Below are 20,639 nucleotides of genomic sequence, written 5' to 3'. Positions count from 1 at the left end.
TGCTGTCTACAAGACACTCAGTTCAAATCGAAAGACACATACAGATTGAAAATTAAGAGATGTAGAAAGATATTCCAGGCAAATGGAAATGAAAAGACAGCTGGGACAGCAGTACTATGATAAAGGAGACTGTAAAACAAAGACAAAGAAAGACATTACAAATAATAAAGGGAAATGTTATCTTTTATTTGGATGCTACTTAAAAAAAATCAACTACTGGCAATTAGCCAATTCAATATAAGCCAATCTGTTACTGGAATATAAGTTAATGTTAAAAATATGATTAGGACTTGTTTGGCTTTTTGGAACAATGTTTTTTGTAGTTTGACAAATAATTAGTATTGCAGGAAGGATAAATTATTTCTGGAATAAAACCTTAAAGTTTACTGAATAGTTTTCCCTGAATACTCTCATTCTTTAAAAGTTCTGTCATTAAATAAATGAAGAACCCAAGAGTATCAAGTCATTGGCAGTGAAGACCCAAAATTCCTGAAACTCTTGGGATTATATGTGTTATTTAATTTTTAAAAGCATCTAATGTTCACAAGAAAATTGAGAGGAAGGTATAGAGATTCTCCTAAACCTCTGCTTCTACATATGCAATGCCTCCCCCATTATCAGCATCACTCTTAAATGTGTTTTAAATTTCAGATTATGGACATAAACTGCATATTATGTAATAACTGTTGGAATTGGGGCAGTATCCCACAATATAATATTAATATTTCTACAACTAAATGGATAAACAGTTATACAGACCTAGATTTTTTAAAAGGGCTATGAATATCAGTTCAAATGAGGTCCTGTTGTCAAGAGTTGTTGATCTGTATGATTTATAAGATGTTATCAGTTTACCAATGATGAGTATGTTCCTGGCAGGTATTTCGTAACTTAGGAGAATCACATCCTAATTGGTATCAAAATGAAAGCTGATTACATTAAGTCTCCTACGTGTGAATGAGTTTCATTCCAAGAGCATGTTCATAAGTCCCATTTGTTTGTAAGTCCAACAAAGTCAGCCTAGGTACCCAATTAACACAATTGGCTATATGGTACTGCATTGTGATAGGTTTGTAATACTTTTCACACAAGTAGTACATAAGCAACAAACAGAAAAAAAACAGTTTTGCATTTATTTAAAAAAAAAATTTAACATTACAGTACAGTAGTACAAGAACAACAGCTGGCATGGAGTCAAAAAGCAAGAAGAGAGTTACTGACTGGAGGAGGAAGTGGGGGTGAGAGATGGTAGAGCTGAAGCATCATCAACAACAGGTGGAGTGAAAGCTGCAATTTCACTCACACCTGACTTTGAAGGCACAGGTTCTGGTTCCTTGATGGATTGAATTTTATTTGCTCTCTTGAAAAAAATGGTCCAGCGATATCTTGGTAGTAAGTGGACGCTTGCATCTTTGAAGGTTTGCAGTTTCTAGGTTTCTATGTAGAGGGGTTATTGTATTTCCCTTGTGCAGACACAAGGACTTGTGCATCACACTGTTCGCCACCCCCCTTAAGCGAATGTTTTAGATATAGTTTGTCTGTTTATTCTTGAAAAAACTGTGTGAACAGCAAAAGGATGTACATGGTACCTTGCAGATCAGATATATTCAATAAACGGCCATTTCAAAACAAAAAAAAAATTACTTGTTGGGATTTTAACTGTAATAAATGTATAGATCAAAATGTAGAGAATGGACATCTTAATAGTACTGAGTTGCTCATTCCATGAACACAGTGTATTTTTCCTTTTGTTCAAGCCTTTGATTTCTTTCATACAAATTTTAGCATACAGAGTCTATGGATACTTTGTTAGCCTTATTACACAAGTATTTTATTTTTGTTTGTTGAGTGCTACTGTAAATGATATATATATATTTTAAAAAATTGTTCATTGTAGGTATAAAGAAATATGGTGCATTTTTATACACTTTGTATCCTCTGACCTTGCTAAATCTCCAGCAATTTTATAGGTTTTTTTTTTTTAGATTTCCTCTATAGATGATCATGTTGTCTGTGACAGCTGAAATGAACCTAAGGATCTATGTTTAAAATGACAAAATACCATGTCAAATAATGTAGTTCTAGCATATATCCATCATGATCCACCAAACAATGCTCTATTGGTCTAGCGATGTTTAAAACACATGTGACAAGATATCAAAATATCTGTTTTATACTTTTCTGAAGTAAGCAACAATAGGAAAGCCAGATATAGGAAAGACTGAACTGCTATGTAATGTCATAGATCACGCGGCTTAAGTAACAGACATTTATTTCTCATTGTTCTTTCTGAAGGCTGGAAAATCCAAGATCAAGTTGCCAGATGATCTGGTTCCTGGTGAGGACCAAATTCCTGGCCTTATCCCCCTTCTTGATGTGTGTTCAAATGGCCTTTCTTTGGTGTGTGCATACAGAGATTTCTCTCTCACTTTTCAAACCACATCTTGAGGGTCCCAACTTCATGACCTAATTTAATTTAAACCTTAATACTTTCTAAAGGTCTTACTTCTAAATACCATCACACTGAGGGATGGGATTTTAATATATGAATTCTGGAGGGATACAAATATTTAGCCCATAATAGGCAATAAACAAGTAAGCGCCAGGACAAGCAGCTGTGAAACTAATTAGAAATGAGGGTGTCACTTTAAAACTGATTCTCAAAATCAAAGTTGTAATTCACCTCCCAGCTTTGACATGTGTGTGAAAAGAAGAGCTAGTCTTCTTTGGGTCTTTCCACTTATGCATGAAGACAAACAATCAAATTTCTGCCCATTTTGATTTTTGCTAATGAGCTGATTTTTAACACAATATCAATCAAACTCATATTAATATGTATTTTGTTACCTGAACACTATTGACAGGAGTGTTTCAATACTGACTTACATAACAAATCGCTGGCCAAAGGTGTTAGTTTCTGCAAAAATACTATGGTCAATAATGTTTGTTAAGACTGTGTTTATAGTGTCTTATGTTGGTCAATGATGAAATATTTCCTTAAGGAACAAATCACTCACCAGTAAGCAGGCTGGGATAAAACCTTCATCTGTACAGTGTTCTGCATATTCTTTTAAGTCTGAACTTTCCAAAATAAAAGCCTGGCAGGTAGAAGTAAGGTTCTCCTGTTGTAAGTATCCTAAATGAAAAATAAAATGTAATTCAGTAATGTCAATAAATTCTGAACTTTTGATTAAAACTGCTGTTGAAAACACTACAGCAATTTCGTATCAGAGATGCAACTTCAGGTGAACATTATGGAATTCTGCAGCCTTGCCAGAAACGCCAATTTGGGCTGAAGTACAAAGCAGAATTTGTAAAATAGCTGTTTAAAAGAAGAACTCTAGTTAGTAGGCTATAAAGTTGTAGTAAACAGAGTATTTAGTATGGTACTGGCATAAAAACAGACCAAAGGAATAGAATTGAAAATCTAAAAATAATAATCAGCATATATGGTCAACTAAATTTGACAAGGAAGCCAAGAACACTTACTGGAGAAAAGACCATCTCTTCAGTGAACTGTGCTAGGAAAACTGTATATTTACACATAAAGGAGTGAAACTAGACCCTTGTCTTACAACACTCACGAAAAGTAACTTGAAATGGACTAAAGACTTAAACATAAGACCTGAAAGCATGAAACTCCTAGAAGAATATAGGAAAAAGCTGCCTGACATGGGTCTTGGCAATGATTTTCTGGATTTGACATCTAATGCACAAGTAACAAAACAAAATAAACAAGCTAGAATATATCAAATTTAAAAGCTTCTGCACAGCAAAAGAAACCATCAACAAAATGACAAAAACAACCTATGGAATGGGAAAGTATTTGCAAATATCTGATAAGGGATTCATAACCAAAGTAAATAAAGAACTCAATACAATTCAAGAGCAAAAACCAAATTATCCAGCTAAAAAGAGGGTGAAAGACCTCAACAGACATTTTTCTGAAGAAGTGAAAGGTCAACTGATATGTGAAATGATGCTTAACATCACTAGCCGTTAGGAAATACAAATAAAAACCACAATGAGACGCATTTCATGCCTTTTATAATGGTCATCACCAAAACAGACTCACTTAATATGATAATCTCCAAGTCCAGTCATGCTGCTGCAAATAGCATTATCTCCTCCTTTTTTATGACAGAGTAATATTCCTTTGTATATATGTCCCACCAGACATCTGCCAGTGGACATGTAAGCTGTTCCCATGTCTTGGCTGTTGTGAACAGTGCTGCTATAAACAATGGGGTATGTGCTATATCTTTTTGAATTACCATTTTGTCTGGATATATGGCCAGGAGTAGGGTTTCTAGATCATATGGCAATGCTATTTTTAGTTTTCTGAGGAAACTCCATACTGTCTTCCATAGTGGCTGCACTGACCTACATTTCCACCAACCATGTAGGAGGGTTCCCTTTTCTCCACACCTTCTCCAGCATTTGTTGTTTGTGAAACTTATTAATAATGGCCATTCTGACCAGTGTGTGAGAAGGTACTTTATTATAGCTTTAATTTGTTATTTCTTAATAGTTAGTGTAGCAATGTTGAACATCTTTTTAGTAAATGAATGCCCTTACTTCAAGAACACTTTATGTGCTATTGCTTTTGTGTGGGCACCTTATCTTTTCTTAGCTTGTATGTAAATGTTAGTCACTCAGTTTTGTCTGACTCTTTGCAACCCCATGGACTGCAGCCCACTAGGCTCCTCTGTCCATGGAATTCTCCAGTCAAGAATACTGGAGTGAGTATTTGTTCCCTTCTCCAGGGAATCTTCCTGACCCAGGGATCAAACCCAGGTCTCCTGCATCACAGGCAAATTTTTTACTGTCTGAGCCACCAAGCAAGCTGAAGAGTACTAGAGTGGGTAGCCATTTTCTCCTCCAAGAGATCTTTTTGACCCAGGGATTGAACCCAGGTTTCCTTCATTGTAGGCAGATTCTTTACCATCTAAGCCACCAGGGAAGCTCCAAAGGGAGAGGCTGGTGTCGTTGTTCTTTTTAGTTGCTAAGTTGTGTCGACTCTTCTGCAACCCCATGAACTGTGCATAGGACTTACCAGGCAAGAATACTGGACTGGGTTGCCATTTCCTTCTCCAGGGGATCTTTCTGACTCAGGAATTGAACCTGCAGCTCCTGCTACATCTCCTGTAATGCAGGCAAGTCCTTTACAGCTGAGCCACTGGGGATGTTCTTTCTTAGCCAAGTTAATTTCAACTCATTCTTCAGGTCTACTGAAGTAATTGTCACTTCCTCAGAGAATTTTTTCTTTGAATTCTCTATATACCATACTCCTATTACAAGATACTAGATTCTGTTTATAGTATATTTACCTCAGTGTTAGCATAATAGTTAATAACCACTAGGCCAATTTTTGAGCTTCCTAGGTGGCAGTAACGGTAAAGAACCTGCCTGCCGATCCAGGAGACGAAAGAGACACAAGTTCAATTCCTGGGTTGGGAAGATGCCCTGGAGGAGGGCATGGGAACCTACTCCAGTATTGCTGCCTGGAGAATCTCATGGACAGAGGAGCCTGGCGGGCTACAGTCCACAGTCATACAGTCGGATTAACTAAAGTGACTAAGCATGCACGCATGCAAGGCAATTATTACTAACATCTTTCCCAACTTTAAAATTATAAAATTTACCTGGAATAGTATCTTTAACTAGGCCCGACAAGTCAAAAAATTGAGAAGGCCTGCAAAGTTATTATATATGAGCATTAAAAAAAGAAAAGGGCAAGGAAATTGTCCCATTTTAGGGAGGAGGAAATGGCAACCCACTCCAGTACTTTTGCCTGGAAAATTCCACGGTCAGAAGAGCCGGGGGCCCTACAGTCCATGGGGTTGAAAAGAGTCCCCACACACACACATGCACTGGCTGGAAGTTGGCACCCATCCACCAGTGGCTCAGCGGTAAAGAATCCACCTGAAATGTAGGAGACGCAGGAGACCCAGGTTCGATCCCTGGGTTGGGAAGATCTCCTGGAGAAGGAAATGGCAACCCTCTCCAGTATTCTTGCCTGGAGAATCCCATGGACAGAGGAGCCTGGTGGACTCAGTCCACAGGGTCACAAATAGTCAGACATGACTGAAGTGACCATGCATGCATGCATGCACCAGCTGATGAATCAGTTTTCCAACCTCTTGCTAATTAACGCTATGGAAGAAATAAAAATACCAAAGACACCGTCGTTTGGAATGTGAGAAAATGTTAGAAATGTTAGAAATGTTAGAAAATGTTAGAAATCAGAAGAAAGCTTTTATTTCAGATACTACTATTTCAATACCCCCATCACTGAAAATAAAAAATCACCTTTGATGTGAAATTAGGTGGATCAAAGATGGCTATTTCCCCCCTTTTTCTCATTTTTCACAAATAAACAATCCAATATAAACCCTTATAAAAACTATAGTCAGCTGAAATCAATTTTTATGATTGGCTTTCTGACAGTCACATTATTTAGAATAAGTTAAGTCAGCCACCACTAGGATTTCATGAATTTAGAAATTTAGACCACTATAGTCCACTATAGAAATTTAGACCACTATAGCCTATAGACCACTAGAGTCACTGTGGAAAGAGGGCAGTCAGCGATTTTTCTTTATATGCTTCAAAATTTAAATTGAAGACCCCAAACTGTTTTCTTTTATGGTAGAAAGGTTTAAAGGTACTACTCACCCCATATACACTGGTGACCACTTGGGGCTTGTAATAAGTAATGGCATGAAACCTAATTCCTTAAAGTAGATTTGCTTTTCTCTAGACCAAGTATTCTCAAAAACAGTGACACAGCCCCAAGGGGGTGACAACTGGTACTGGGGAGGAAAGAGAATGAATAAAATATGTCTTTTATGCATAAATCACAGGTATACATACAATATATAAAGTCTGTTTGCAACTTGGCTTAAAACACAACATTAAAAAAACTAAGATCATGGCATCCGGTCCCAACACTTCATGGCAAATAGATGGGGAAACAATGGAAACAATGACAAACTTTATTTTCTTGAGCTCCAAAATCACTGCAGGTGGTGACTGCAGCCATGAAATTAAAAGATGCTTGCTCCTTGGAAGAAAAGCTATGACCAACCTAGATAGCATATTAAAAAGCAGATACATTTTTTTTTGCTGACAAAGGTCCACCTAGTCAAAGCTATGGTTTTTCCAGTAGTCATGTATGGATGTGAGAGTCAGACCAAAAAGAAAGCTGAGCACTGAATTGATGCTTTTGAACTGTGGTATTGGAGAAGACTCTTCAGAGTCCCTTGGCCTGCAAGGAGATCAAACCAGTCCATCCTAAAGGAAATCAGTCTGGAATATTCATTGGAAGGACTGACGCTAAAGCTGAAACTCCAATATTTTGGCCACCTGATGTGAAGAGCTGACTCATTTGAAAAGACCCTGATGCTGGGCAAGATTGAAGGCAGGAGAACGAGACAACAGAGGATGAGATGGTTGGATGGCATCACCAACTTGATGGACGTGAGTTTGAGCAAGCTCTGGGAGTTGGTGACGGACAGGGAAGACTGGTGTGCTGCAGTCCATGGGGTCGCAAAAGTCAGATACAATTGAGCAACTGAACTGATACTAATATCTGTAACACTAAAATTTCATGCAAGGGGTAATTAGGGAAAATAGTAAAGAAAGGTTTGAGAAACACGGCCCAAGACAGAATGTAATGATATAATGGTAACTTCTCTAGAAAATATGGTGGGAATTCCCTGGTTGTCCAGTGGTTAAACTCTGTGCTTTGACTGATGAGGTCTGGGGTTCAATCCCTGTTTGGGCAACTAAGATCCTGCAAGCAGTGCGACCAGAAAAAACGAATCACCAAAGCCCAGATAGTTTTTGGCTTCTCATATTATAGTTTTGTATAAGTCTACATTTGAGTAAAGGCTTTGTTAAAAAGCTAGAATGTCTTTTAACAAGTATTTAAAAAGTTAAAATGCATCTTTAAATAGCAGTATCTGAGACATATGTCTTTTGCTGTTAAAAAAAAAAAAAAAAGCCCAACTTTGGACTATCTAGAATACCCATTTCAGGCTCGATGTATTCTTGTTTACTTTTGTACAGAAAGTTCCAAAACAACGTTACAGTGACAGATGACTGCTGTATGCTCATTTATTATTACATTTACACTGCCTACAAAAAGCTCATTTATCATCCTTAAGTACCTGATTGTACCAGTTCTCAATCAGAATAATGGCAGAAATTTTAGGTACAAATTATCTGAAATCTAAATGCTATAATGAAAACACAAAATAGAAACCAATTATCTTTTATTTAAAAAAAATTACTCTTCAATCAAAATGTTTTAATTTTTCTTTTTATATCTTTAAAAAACTTTAGAGTAAAATAACTACATCTTCTTGTAAACTTACTGACCTATGTTCAAATAGGTAACTTGAATTTCTCTTTTTCTTAATATTGTCCTGTGCCTGCTTTTCAGTGGAGGTAATGACAAAATTGACTGAAGGGAAAACATAACTGAAAAAGTAAAGACAAAATCTGAGCTATATCTAAGGTTTTGAATTCTAGAAATTCGGATGCCAAGAGTCTGCCCTCTCTTATTCCTATTTATAGAGAGGGAAAGATTAATTGTCATGCCCTCCTCCAGGGAATCTTCCCGACCCAGGGATCAAACCTGCATCTCTTATGTCTCCTGCATTGGCAGGCAGGTTCTTTATCATTAGCGCCACTTGGGAAGCCCCCAGAAATGAGTAATAAAATAGACTGAAGGGAAAACATAATTGAAAAAGGAAAGACAAAATCCTGGCAATATCTAGCGTTTTGAATTTTAGGAACTAGGATGCCGAGATTCTGCCCTCTCTTTTTTATAGAGTGGGAAAGATAAAGAGAGATGCATCTGATGAAGAAAGCAAGAGAGAGCTAATCCCCTTATCTGAAAATATTTCCTTTACATATTGTAATAGTTTCCTCAGAATACAAGTAGTTTGAGATGCCCTCCTCCATCTGGCTCCTCCACGCACCTTGTGGGATTTTAGTTCCCTGCCCAGGGATGGAACTGCGCTCCCTGCAATGGAAGGGTGGAGTCTTAACTGCTAGACTGCAGGGAAGTCCTTAAGATCTTAAGACTTAACTTCCAGTGCTTTATAGTATTAGATCCACAAATAATAAAGAAAATCTCTCTAAAAGAAACTATAATCTACAAGGACCCAGAAGATAATATATGCAAATAACTGTAATAAAATAAAAAGCAAAGGTGGTAAAACAATCAGACTTATTTTATAGGGGCTACAGAAAGTATAAACTGACTTGGGGAATATTACGAATGTTTCAAGGAAGAGATGAGTCAACAAAGCTGACGGAAAGCATATATGGAGCACGTTTGAAGGACATGCCTGGTTTGAATGAAGCACAGAATCTATGATGAAGAATAGCTGGAAATACAACTGAAAACACAGAAGGGCTGAGGATCATAAAATGCTGTAAATGTCAGCAATGAATGACATATGATTATGAATTAATAAAAGAATCTGAATAAATGAGATATTATTCCGTCGACAAAGGGGAAGGTCATGACCATAGCTGCTGCTGCTGCTAAGTCGCTTCAGTCGTGTCCGACTCTGTGAGACCCCATAGACAGCAGCCCACCAGGCTCCACCGTCCCTGGGATTCTCCAGGCAAGAATACTAGAGTGGGTTGCCATTGCCTTCTCCAATGCATGAAAGTGAAAAGTGAAAGTGAAGTCTCTTAGTCGTGTCCGACTGTTCGCAACCCCATGGACTGCAGCCTACCAGGCTCCTCCATCCATGGGATTTTCCAGGCAAGAGTACTGGAGTGGGGTGCCATTGCCTTCTCCGCATGATCATAGCTACACCTTTGTAAATATTTATTAAATATCTATGTCTTAGTGATACAGTGATGTAAAGGTGAATAGAACCAGCGGCTCTTCAACTTTCGTGGCGTATGCTGGTCCTGGTTGTTTGCCTTCAAATCTACTCTTCCTGCTTCCGCTGCTCTGTACTGTAGCACAGGAAACCTGACCCCGCTGCAGGCAATTTCCTGGGTTCCATGTCAGCTAGCTTCTGACTGGGTTCAATCAATGGGAAGCACCAGTGGGAGACTGGAGGGCAGTTACTAGGAGCCATGGTGTTTTCCTACCACTTCCTCTTTCCCCTCGTAGAATTTCCTCTACTACTGCTCCCATATCAGACAAGTCTACCTTCTAGTTTTCACATAATGAAACCAGCCTCTGGGTTTCATCTCTACTTGTCCTCCTGATTATCAGAGTGGTTTCCTGCTGTTTACTACCCTCCAGGTTGGCTCACATAAGTTGCTTGTTTTCTTAGCTCTACACCAGTGTAACCAATTCCCTCATTAAATTCCTCCATGCTAAATACTCAGATTAGTTTCAGTTTTCCGAAATGGATGCTGACTCATACAGAAAGGAACAAATTTATTTAGGAATCTAAAGTTCTGGATACTTTACCTATAAAAAATGCCCCACCTGTACATAAACTTTACAGATAGTTTGGGACCTCCCACAACTCTTGAAGCCTGTACATTAATTCTACAATAAGAATACTGAATGGAGTAGCAAATGGCAACCCACTCCAGCATTCTTGCCTGGAAAATTCCAAGGGCAGAGGAGCCTGGCAGGCTATAGTCCATGGGGTCGCAAAGAGTCGGACATGACTGAGCACACACAAACGAAGAATACTAAATAGGTCAAAAAGTAAGTTTTGGTTTGGGAAGGCAAAGTTCTACAAGTGAATGATGGTGATGGTTACAGAAAAATATGATTGTACTTAATGCCACAAAATTGTAAAAATGGCTCCAATGGTTAAATTTCATATTAAAAAAAAAAGAACAAATAAACACACAGCTACAATAAAACAAAGAAAGAGTATGTACAAGTAATCTACAACGCCACCAGAGCGTGTAAGGAGAAAGTACTAACTGTACCTGCTGGAAACAGTTTGAGATTACAACTGACCTGAACCTTAAATACAAGTGTACAAGGAAGAGAGGAAGAAAAACACTGCAGGCAGAGGGAACAAAATACATTAACAAGAGTATCTGGAGAAACTGCAAGAGGTTTGGAATGCCTGGGGCATAGGGCATATGTTGAGAACTTGAGATCAAGCAAAAGAGACTTGTAGGATCAGGTCCGCAGAATACCTTGTCTGACATACTAATAAAACCAAAACTGGTGGCCCAGAAATAACAAATGGCACTTTGATGTATATATTTTGACCTGTACAATATTTAAAGAAATTCTAGCAAGGCAATAGCTGGATATAGCTGAGTAGCAAGGCTATTCAAATGGAGCAGTGAGGTACAAAAGTCAGTGCAGTATGTTGAAGACTGAAAGTTAAGTAAGGAAATACAGTAACTAAGCAGAGCTTATTCTTTGAATGAATTTGACTTGTGAAAGGGTAACATAGAGCATTAGATAAAATAAGAGGTGGGGGTCTAGGAAAGTGTTTTGGTATGTGTGGATAAGGGTAAAAAACCTAATTATGTAAATTCTAAGGGGAAAACTCTATTTTTAGCAATTGGCACAGTGCCTGGAACATACTAAGCAACCAAAGATTTGCTGCAAGAACATGATGAAGAAAAGGGGCAACAATGAGAAGGACTGAAGGAGTACTGAGAGGGAGGGGGTACTGACAGAAGAATCATGGGCAAAGAATAAAACTCTTAATTTTTAAGCTACTAAGTTTTGTGACTCATAGATCTCCGTGGTGACATGATAATGCTAAATGAAAAAAGCAAAAGTGGTGAGATTTGCTTTTTTTGGTAGTATATACTCTTTTGTACAACTTGAAATTTTTGGTAAGTGAACAACTCTTTCAACTATTAGAACTGGAGGTGTAGTGTTAATGCTTTAGGCAGATTTTTGTAACCATAAATAAGATGAATTGCAAGACTATATGAGAAACTATGAAAATAGTCCAAAGGAGAAATAGGATGCATACTGTTAGTACTGGTGGCAATAAAAATGGAATGTGAATGACAAATAAGAATTTTAGGATAAGAAACAATGACTGCCTCCAACTAATAAAAAAAAAAAAAAGAAACAATGACTGTAATTTTTACCAGTTTTTAAAGAAGGAGGAAGTCTAGGAGAATATTCACAAGTTTGTTTAAAGTATTACAGTTAGAAAATCATACTGCTTTCTTAAGACCAGTGGTCCTTGCCCTCCAGGAAATATACTGGCAATATCTGGACACTTACTTTATTCTGACAATTGGGTGAAGGCAGGAACTGGGTCCCTGCTGGCATCTAATGGATAGAAGCCAGGGATGCTGCTAAACATCCCACAAAGCAAACAGGACAGCTACCATAATAAAGTATGTCAGTATTATTGTGAATTTTGTGAGTCTACTCCGGATCTGTTTACAAATAAGCCTAATTAATATAACAATTACAAGATAGACAGCTTTCTTCTTAGATGTAGGTTAACTGTTAATATTCAGCTCTGATAAAGTGTGCAAAAGATTAACCAAACATTAACAAAATATTAGTTTAAATTTAAGTGATTATTTTCTCCAAAAACAGATGGTAGAACCATTACCCTCTAAAGTTTCCTGCAAAATGTGCTTGTCAAGAGTCTGTGCATGAAAACTTTTTTCTTTTTTTGGACAGGGCCGAATACTTTAAAAAGGGAATAAGAAATGGATTTTTCTGACAGTAAAATAATGTTAGTAACGGCCTTTAGATACCAAGGCAAGTTTTAGAACAGATGTTTACCATTTAACCACTCACATATGATGTCTGTAAATCTGGCTCCGGTTTTGAGTTTTATGTGGCTCTCATTCCCAGCAATACAATACTCTTTATTCTTTCAGGGAACAAACAACAAAACCCGTTTCCTGCACAGACAATACACCCTGACAACTGGCAGTGTCACTCTTCAAACTGAGGAAAAACTAGGACTAGAAAACGTTCCACTGGAAGGCATTTCCAGTGAAAAGTCTTGCTAATTAAAAAAAAAAAAAAAGAATTGCTGATGTCTTAAAAGTATGCAATTGGCGTTTCAAACCTCTACATTCTACGACTTCTTGCAGGAGGCTGGGGGATAGAGGCAGGATCACTTCATTCGTTCCAAATTCGTAGCGCTAAAGGCAAGTTATGAGAAGGCCGTCAGAAAGGTCCTTCGCTAAAGCTGGGTGGCTGGGGAAGTCTTTTATTTTTCCTAATTCGGCCCCAGCTCTGACACGGGAAAGTGAGCCCAAGGTTGAAGAACACGCAGTCCATCCATCACGTAGGCAACTCCCCTGCAGGATTCTAATTGAGTGTGCAGGCCTGACTTTCCCTCCAAATCCGGGCCTCAGGTGTTCCACCCGGAGTTTCTCTTCAGCCGCCCCTCGCCACAGAGTCTCGGAAGAGTGGAGCATTCACACATAAAGAAACTTAAACCGCCCGAGCCTCCCACTGAAGAAGATTCACCGCCAGTCTGAACTTGCAGGTGGGGAGGCAAAGCCCCAAAGCTTTCCCACCCTGGGAAAAACCTCTGGCTCCAAAGGTCCTTCCGTCCGGCTTAGCCTGATCCAGTACCCCTCCCTCCCGCGCCGGCGCTTACCCAATACCAGCCGGGCTACGTCCGAAGGTAACAGCATGATCGAAGCCGCAGAAGGAACCGTAGTGAGAGACGAGACTCGGATAAAAACCAACACAGCGACAGCCCCTGCGCCGCATCTCCCGGTTCCAGTGGCGGCACTGAACCCGCGACAACTTGTCCCGCCTCTTTCGCTCCACGCCAGCCAATCGCTTCCGCCGGAGAAAGAAAGGCGCCGAAAAGAAACCCGCCTCCGTTCTACTTGGAGCTGTCGTCACATCCGCCCTCACATTTGGATAGGGGCGGGGCGGGAAGGCGGGAGGGGAGAGGCAGAGCCGGCGCTAGAGGGCGAGCGGCAGACGCAGGGCCGCTCGCCATTGGCTGACAGGGCGCACGCGCGTTTCCCTCAGCCGGGCCCTGTGTTTGGGGAGGCGGGTCTTGGGAGTGCAGAGCGTGCGTGTTGGGACAGCGTGGGCAAACGGTGCCCCGGCGCTAGTTCGCCTTAGTGCTTCCTTTGGGTAAAAGTACGCTGCGCTATCACTCCAGGTTTGATCCGGAAGCCGGAATAGTGCTGGGACAGCCTGCTCGGGCTTTTCGGGAGGCGGGTTGAGCGGGCTTCTAGGCTGCGGACATCACCGCTTACACAGATTCCACTTCGGCAAAGTCCAACGGTAGGGCCGCGGAAGAAGCTCAGTGGCTTCAGCGTTGGGGAATTCAGTCCTAGCTGAGCCGTTCAGCCCCTGCCTCCAGACGCACGCCTACAGAGCGGCCCTTTCCCCTTCTCTTTACCTCATTTAGCCTAGCCCCCTGTCCTTATGGCTTTCTTCTGCCCACCCATCGTGCTCCTGGCGTATTTAGTCTTCAGCCTTCTTGCTCATCCCCTTCCGGAGTTCAGATGTAACTGGATGGCTTGACTAATCATCTTTTTCTCTCCTCTCATAATTAGCAGTTTTAATCAGCGAGCAATTTGTAGAGGCTTAAACTGTAGTCTCCTGAGTAACGGCTTGGGCTTTGGAATCACTCTCCAGTTCAAAATTGTGACTGTCGGCTGACTGTGTACTATCTAGCCTGTGGTAATTCTATCCTGTGGTAAGTGTCGTGGTCTGTGTGGGGGTTGGAAAAGAATTTCCAGGCATGAGGCAGAATTAGAGGAGAATAAAATTTATTAGAGTGAGAGCTGCTGTTAAAACAGCTGGCCATTTCAGGGGAGAGCCAAACGCTTTTGCAGGCTTGCAGCCAGTTTCCATAACCTTAAGACAGAAACTTCCTACTGGAATGGTGGCATTAGGTGATTGGTAAGGATGCTCTTGGGTGGATAGTAGGGTGGGTATCTTACATATTAGGGGTTAGGGTACTGACTGGTTTAGATCCCGAGGGTCATAGCAACAGTTGCTATGGGGCTTAGTCAGTTCCAGGGATTTTTATCCTGTGACCTTGGTATAGGGCTCCACATTCCGCCCTTTTTTAATTTATGGGCCAAACTTTGGCCCCTTAACACCCTGCTCATGACTGCCTGTCTGCCTACCTTATCCTTGTCTTGGGCCTGGGGACCCAAGTCACTAAGGAGTGGGGCTTCTTCAAGCTGGGCAGGGACATTGTGGGGTCCTGAGTCCCAGTGCCCACTTTCTGCCAGGGTGCATTTACAGAGGGAAATGAGAGTCCACAAAATGATAAGGCAGCTTGTTCAGCGTTGTCTGGGTGTTGGCTGGGGGATATTCTAGTTGTATTACTATTTGGAGATTTATTTGTTGTATTCTAGAAGAAACAAACTTAAGAAGAAAATTAAAGAAACATGGCCCAAAGTTTAATAGAAGTAGAAAAACTGCTGAGGGGCTCACCAGGAGAACCAAGACCAGACACTGGTCCGTAACATTAGTGTTTCTCTAGGAAGATGCAGGAATTTGGGCTCATAAAAATCCTGACCTGAAAACATCTCTCTGAAGGCCTGTTCTTCCAGTTTTTCCCAGAACAGAGTGCCTTAATTCTGATCTCTACCCTGAACTTTTAGGGGCTGTTGTTGAAGGTCAGCAGCTTGCAGTCGTCATGATTTAATTTTTGTAGAGGCAGCTGGCAATTACCAATGTTCAGTCAGCAGGGCCCCTTCGTAGCCGCATTTTTGATCATACGTTGGAGGCATTTCGTGGCCACTGTGTCCCACGATGCTGGGAAGACTCATTCCCAAGTCTAGTGAAGATTCCACTGATAGGTCACTCAGTGTGCTGGTACTAGACCAGGTCTTGTGAGTAGCAAAAGTCTCTGGACCATCCATGTTTTACTAGCCTCTTGGTCCAGGAAATTACTCCCTCCTGTTACTTCTTCCCGTGTCTAGAGTTACGTTATTAAAATAGTTGATCTCATATGGAACTGCATATCAGCGTTTTATCATAGCCTTAGTCATTCATTTGGTAACATAAGAAACAAGTTTCTGAAACAGTTGACATAGAATATAATATAGCTAGCAGTTGTTAGTAAGTTCATAAGTAAGAATTTAAGTCAAGAACTTGCATAAAGTATAGCATGGTATGTGCCAAGGTCATCTGACTTAGTTGTTAAATGACTCTAGCTTGGTGTCAATCTAATTAAACCTTTTAGCAATATAACAATTATCTTAGAAGTGAGTCTTAGTAAATAGACCTTAATTAACAAAGCTAGAACTTAATATTCAGTGAAGCATAGTGTTGTGTTTTTTTTTTTCCCTTTGTGAGGGCATTAATTCTGTAGCCAGAGAAGGCTTTAATCCATCAAATAAAAATGAGGTTTGTCAGGGAGCTGGGAAAATCCAAGTGGCCATCTTGGATTTACCTTAGCCCTGACTCTGGTTAGCAGTTATTCACCCATTTTTAATTCCCCAATTTAGGAGTAGACTGAGTTCAGTTCAGTTGCTCAGTCATGTCTGACTCTTTGCGTAGACTCTTTGAGTGGAGTGGTACACTCAAAGGGTGGATTTGAGTGGACCATACTTTGAGTGGACTATTGCCATGTTTTAAATTGACAGGTTAATTTTTGTATATGTAGAATGAGCTTTGTCTACATCTACCATAATTTTTATAGATCATGGTGAAATAATGCTTATTTATTTTAACAAAGTAACAAAAGATTTTAGAAACATATAAATCACTTAAAGGCAAAGAAATTCACAATCTGTGATCAAAAGCTGTATTTTTTTCCTAGTAATCATGCTTTTATTTTTTTCATTTATCTTTATTTGTTGGAGGCTAATTACTTTACAATATTGTAGTGGTTTTTGCCATACATTGACATGAATCAGCCATGGATTTACATGTGTTCCCCATCCCGATGCCCCCTCCCGCCTCCCTCCCTATCCCATCCCTCTGGGTCTTCCCAGAGCACCAACCCTGAGCACTTGTCTCATGCATCCAAGCTGAGCTGGTGGTCTGTTTCACTCTTGATAGTATACTTGTTTCAATGCTATTCTCTCAGAACATCCCACCCTCACCTTCTCCCACAGAGTCCCAAAGTCTGTTCTGTACATCTGTGTCTCTTTTTCTGTTTTGCATATTGGGTTATTGTTACCATCTTTTTAAATTCCATATATATGCATTAGTATACTGTATTGGTCTTTATCTTTCTGGCTTACTTCACTCTGTATAATGGGCTCCAGTTTCATCCATCTCATTAGAACTGATTCAAATGAATTCTTTTTAATGGCTGAGTAACATTCCATTGTGTATATGTACCATAGCTTCCTTATCCATTCGCCTGCTGATGGGCATCTAGGTTGCTTCCATGTCCTGGCTATTATAAACAGTGCTGCAATGAACATTGGGGTGCACGTGTCTCTTTCAGATCTAGTTTCCTCAGTGTGTATGCCCAGGAGTGGTATTGGTTTTTTAAGGAATCTCCACACTGTTCTCCATAGTGACTGTACTAGTTTGCATTCCCACCAACAGTGTAAGAGGGTTCCCTTTTCTCCACACCCTCTCCAGCATTTATTGCTTATAGACTTTTGGATAGCAGCTATCCTGACTGGCGTGTAATGGTACCTCATTGTGGTTTTGATTTTCATTTCTCTGATGAGTGATATTGAGCATCTTTTCATGTGTTTGTTAGCCATCTGTATGTCTTCTTTGGAGAAATGTCTGTTTAGTTCTTTGGCCCATATTTTGATTGGGTCATTTATTTTTCTGGAATTGAGCTTCAGGAGTTGCTTGTATATTTTTGAGATTAATCCTTTGTCTGTTGCTTCGTTTGCTATTATTTTCTCCCATTCTGAGGGCTGTCTTTTCACCTTGCTTATGATTTCCTTTGTTGTGCAAAAGCTTTTAAGTTTAATTAGGTCCCATTTGTTTATTTTTGCTTTTATTTCCAATATTCTGGGAGGTGGATCATAGAGGATCCTGCTGTGATTTATGTCAGAGAGTGTTTTGCCTATGTTCTCCTCTAGGAGTTTTATAGTTTCTGGTCTTACATTTAGATCTTTAATCCATTTTGAGTTTATTTTTGTGTATGGTGTTAGGAGGTGTTCTAGTTTCATTCTTTTACAAGTGGTTGACCAGTTTTCCCAGCACCACTTGTTAAAGAGGTTGTCTTTTTTCCATTGTATATTCTTGCCTCCTTTGTCGAAGATAAGGTGTCCATAGGTATGTGGATTTATCTCTGGGCTTTCAATTCTGTTCCATTGATCTATATTTCTGTCTTTGTGCCAGTACCATACTATCTTGATGACTGTGGCTTTGTAGTCGAGCCTGAAGTCAGACAGCTTGATTCCTCCAGTTCCATTCTTCTTTCTCAAGATGGCTTTGGCTGTTCGAGGTTTTTTGTATTTCCATACAAATTGTGAAATTATTTGTTCTAGTTCAGTGAAAAATACCATTGATAGCTTGATAGGGATTGCGTTGAATCTATAGATTGCTTTGGGTAGTATAGCCATTTTCACAACATTGAGTCTTCCAATCCATGAACACGGTATATTTCTCCATCTATTTGTGTCCTCTTTGATTTCTTTCATCAGTGTTTTAATATGTAGGTCTTTTATTTCTTTAGGTAGATATACTCCTAAGTATTTTATTCTTTTTGTTGCAATAGTGAATGGTATTGTTTCCTTCATTTCTCTTTCTGGAAAACAGAAAGAGGGAAACAGAATAAACTGTATTCTAAGAAAACTTTTTCTCTTAACAGAGAAGACCAAATTCCAGTCGGGTACCAGCTTACTGTTAATAATAAAATTTGTTTATTTGGTTAACCTTAGAAAAATCTTTTCCATAAATCTTGAAGTAGCAGTATTCTTGCAAAGACATCAGAGTGAAACTACAGAAGACATGTTTAAAATCTGATTAAATTGCCATTGACAAAGAAACCTGGTCATTGCTGTGACATGTAACACTTTAACATAGTAGGTAACTAGAATTATAACTGACATTTTACCAAGACATATCAGATTTTCATGTATTTCACATAATGTTTAGGATATCTACAGTAGAAGCATCAACCAATTCTATATAACCTGAGAAGATTCATCATTCCTCCAACAGTACTTCCCATATAATTTAACATGTCAAATGAACCCAAGTAATTTAATATCTCTTTTTGGAACATCTCAGGGACCCTCTGAAGCATCCCAAAGTTAGCTAAAAGTCAAATTTGGGAAGTTTTGTCAATAAATATCAAAAGGGTTTATAACAGTCAGATAGGATCATATTGGTCACTGTGAAACAATAGTTATTCACTTAGCCAAAGGAGCAAAAAGGATTTCAAAGGAACAGATACAACAGATCAATTAAGAGGTGAAGAAACTTAAATCTTATTATTGGAAGCAGTTCAACATCTGAAGAAAGTGTGTCCTCTTAACAAAGAGAAAGGCCAAATTTAAGTTTTTGCACCAGCATTTAGATTCATTTAAAGGCAAATTTACTTAAATTTATTTTAAACTTAGTCCTAACCATGCACAAAACTTTTCTCAGGGCCCACTTTCCACAGAACTTCTTATCACTTTCTGTATCCATTACTTTGTTCTCGAATCCTGAAACAACCACCTGTAAGTCAGACTTACTTCCTTTTCCCTTCAGAAAATGCAATTTCATTCCTCATACCTTCTTTATTTAAAACATACATCCTACTTTTCTTAAGCAACCAAGAACTGACCTTTATATTAGCATTCTGTAGATTGGTGAGCGTAAATATCAGTGATAATTTCTAAAAAAACTTTGCTTTCTTATAGAAGACATCTCAGAGTAGCCCCCAAACATATTTATGAATAGTCCCAAATCTCTTTAGTTTCTCTGTAAAAGGAAGTTAGTGTTCAGTAATGAATATTTCACAATCTTATTTATTTGGAAATGATCTAGGTATTCAGTAAACTTCTGTCACTTAGTTTAGCACAACTGTAGAAATTCAGTTTACCAAGATCTGGAGAGACTATTTTAGACATACATTTCTGAAGTATATTTATTCCTAATGGAATTTATCTAAAAGCTCATATCATTTGCATATTATTTTTTAGAAGTTTCTTCACTCAAGATACTTTCCTTGTTGACAAACATGTAACAGATATAAAATACAACAGTATTTAACTTATGTTAAACCTAAGCGCAATGAAAATATCATGCTAAATGTTAATGACTGGACATGTCTATATTAGATTAGCAAACAAACATTAATACTAGATACTTAATATTGAATATTTCCCATTTCACGTGAACCTCAGATTCATTCAGTTAAGTTTCTCTTGTATTTAGAATTATTTGATTTGTAAGCAATTACTTTTCTTTAGGCCAATTAAATTAGAGCTCATTTACATCTTCATTATTATCGAAAAATAAAGATATACAGTGAAAAATACATAAATCCAGAGGGACAGATAGAGACCTCATGATTTTCCAGTTAAGATTTAAAATGTCTCTTTGATGCTTTTTTTTTCTTGGCTTGAAGTTCTAATTTGACCAAGGCTGAGGTCTCAGGCAAAGTGGACTGTGTATCAAGGACATGGCAAGGGTTAAAATCAAGCTTTTGCCTAGGCAGGCCTTTTTAACAATCTAGTTGTTTTTAATTGCATATGCAAAAAGAACTGTTTTTGCAAGTTTCCAAGAAAAAAAAATTTCATTTTAACCAGTTTTCTCCAGAGTCTAAACAATATATGGCCATCCTGTGTCA

At 38.9% G+C, this 20,639-nt stretch overlaps 1 protein-coding gene across 1 annotated transcript in view; it reads right to left on the bottom strand.

The window, feature by feature from the left end:
- Positions 1-13,695, bottom strand: part of NPAT (nuclear protein, coactivator of histone transcription) — a 51,353-nt gene extending 37,658 nt beyond the window's left edge. The window contains exons 1-2 of the mRNA XM_065943955.1: positions 13,554-13,695; positions 3,018-3,136 (exon numbers count right to left, since the gene is read on the bottom strand). Coding sequence (XP_065800027.1) covers positions 3,018-3,136; positions 13,554-13,590 — 156 coding nt within the window. The 5' untranslated portion in view covers positions 13,591-13,695. The remainder of the gene's footprint in view (positions 1-3,017; positions 3,137-13,553) is intronic.
- Between the last annotated feature and the right edge of the window lie 6,944 nt (positions 13,696-20,639).

This window comes from Muntiacus reevesi, chromosome 9, assembly GCF_963930625.1.
Source record: "Muntiacus reevesi chromosome 9, mMunRee1.1, whole genome shotgun sequence".
In the NCBI taxonomy this organism is placed as follows: Eukaryota; Metazoa; Chordata; class Mammalia; order Artiodactyla; family Cervidae; genus Muntiacus; species Muntiacus reevesi.
The sequence above is the reverse complement of the archived record's forward strand: the minus strand, read 5'-3'. Positions and strand labels throughout refer to the sequence as shown.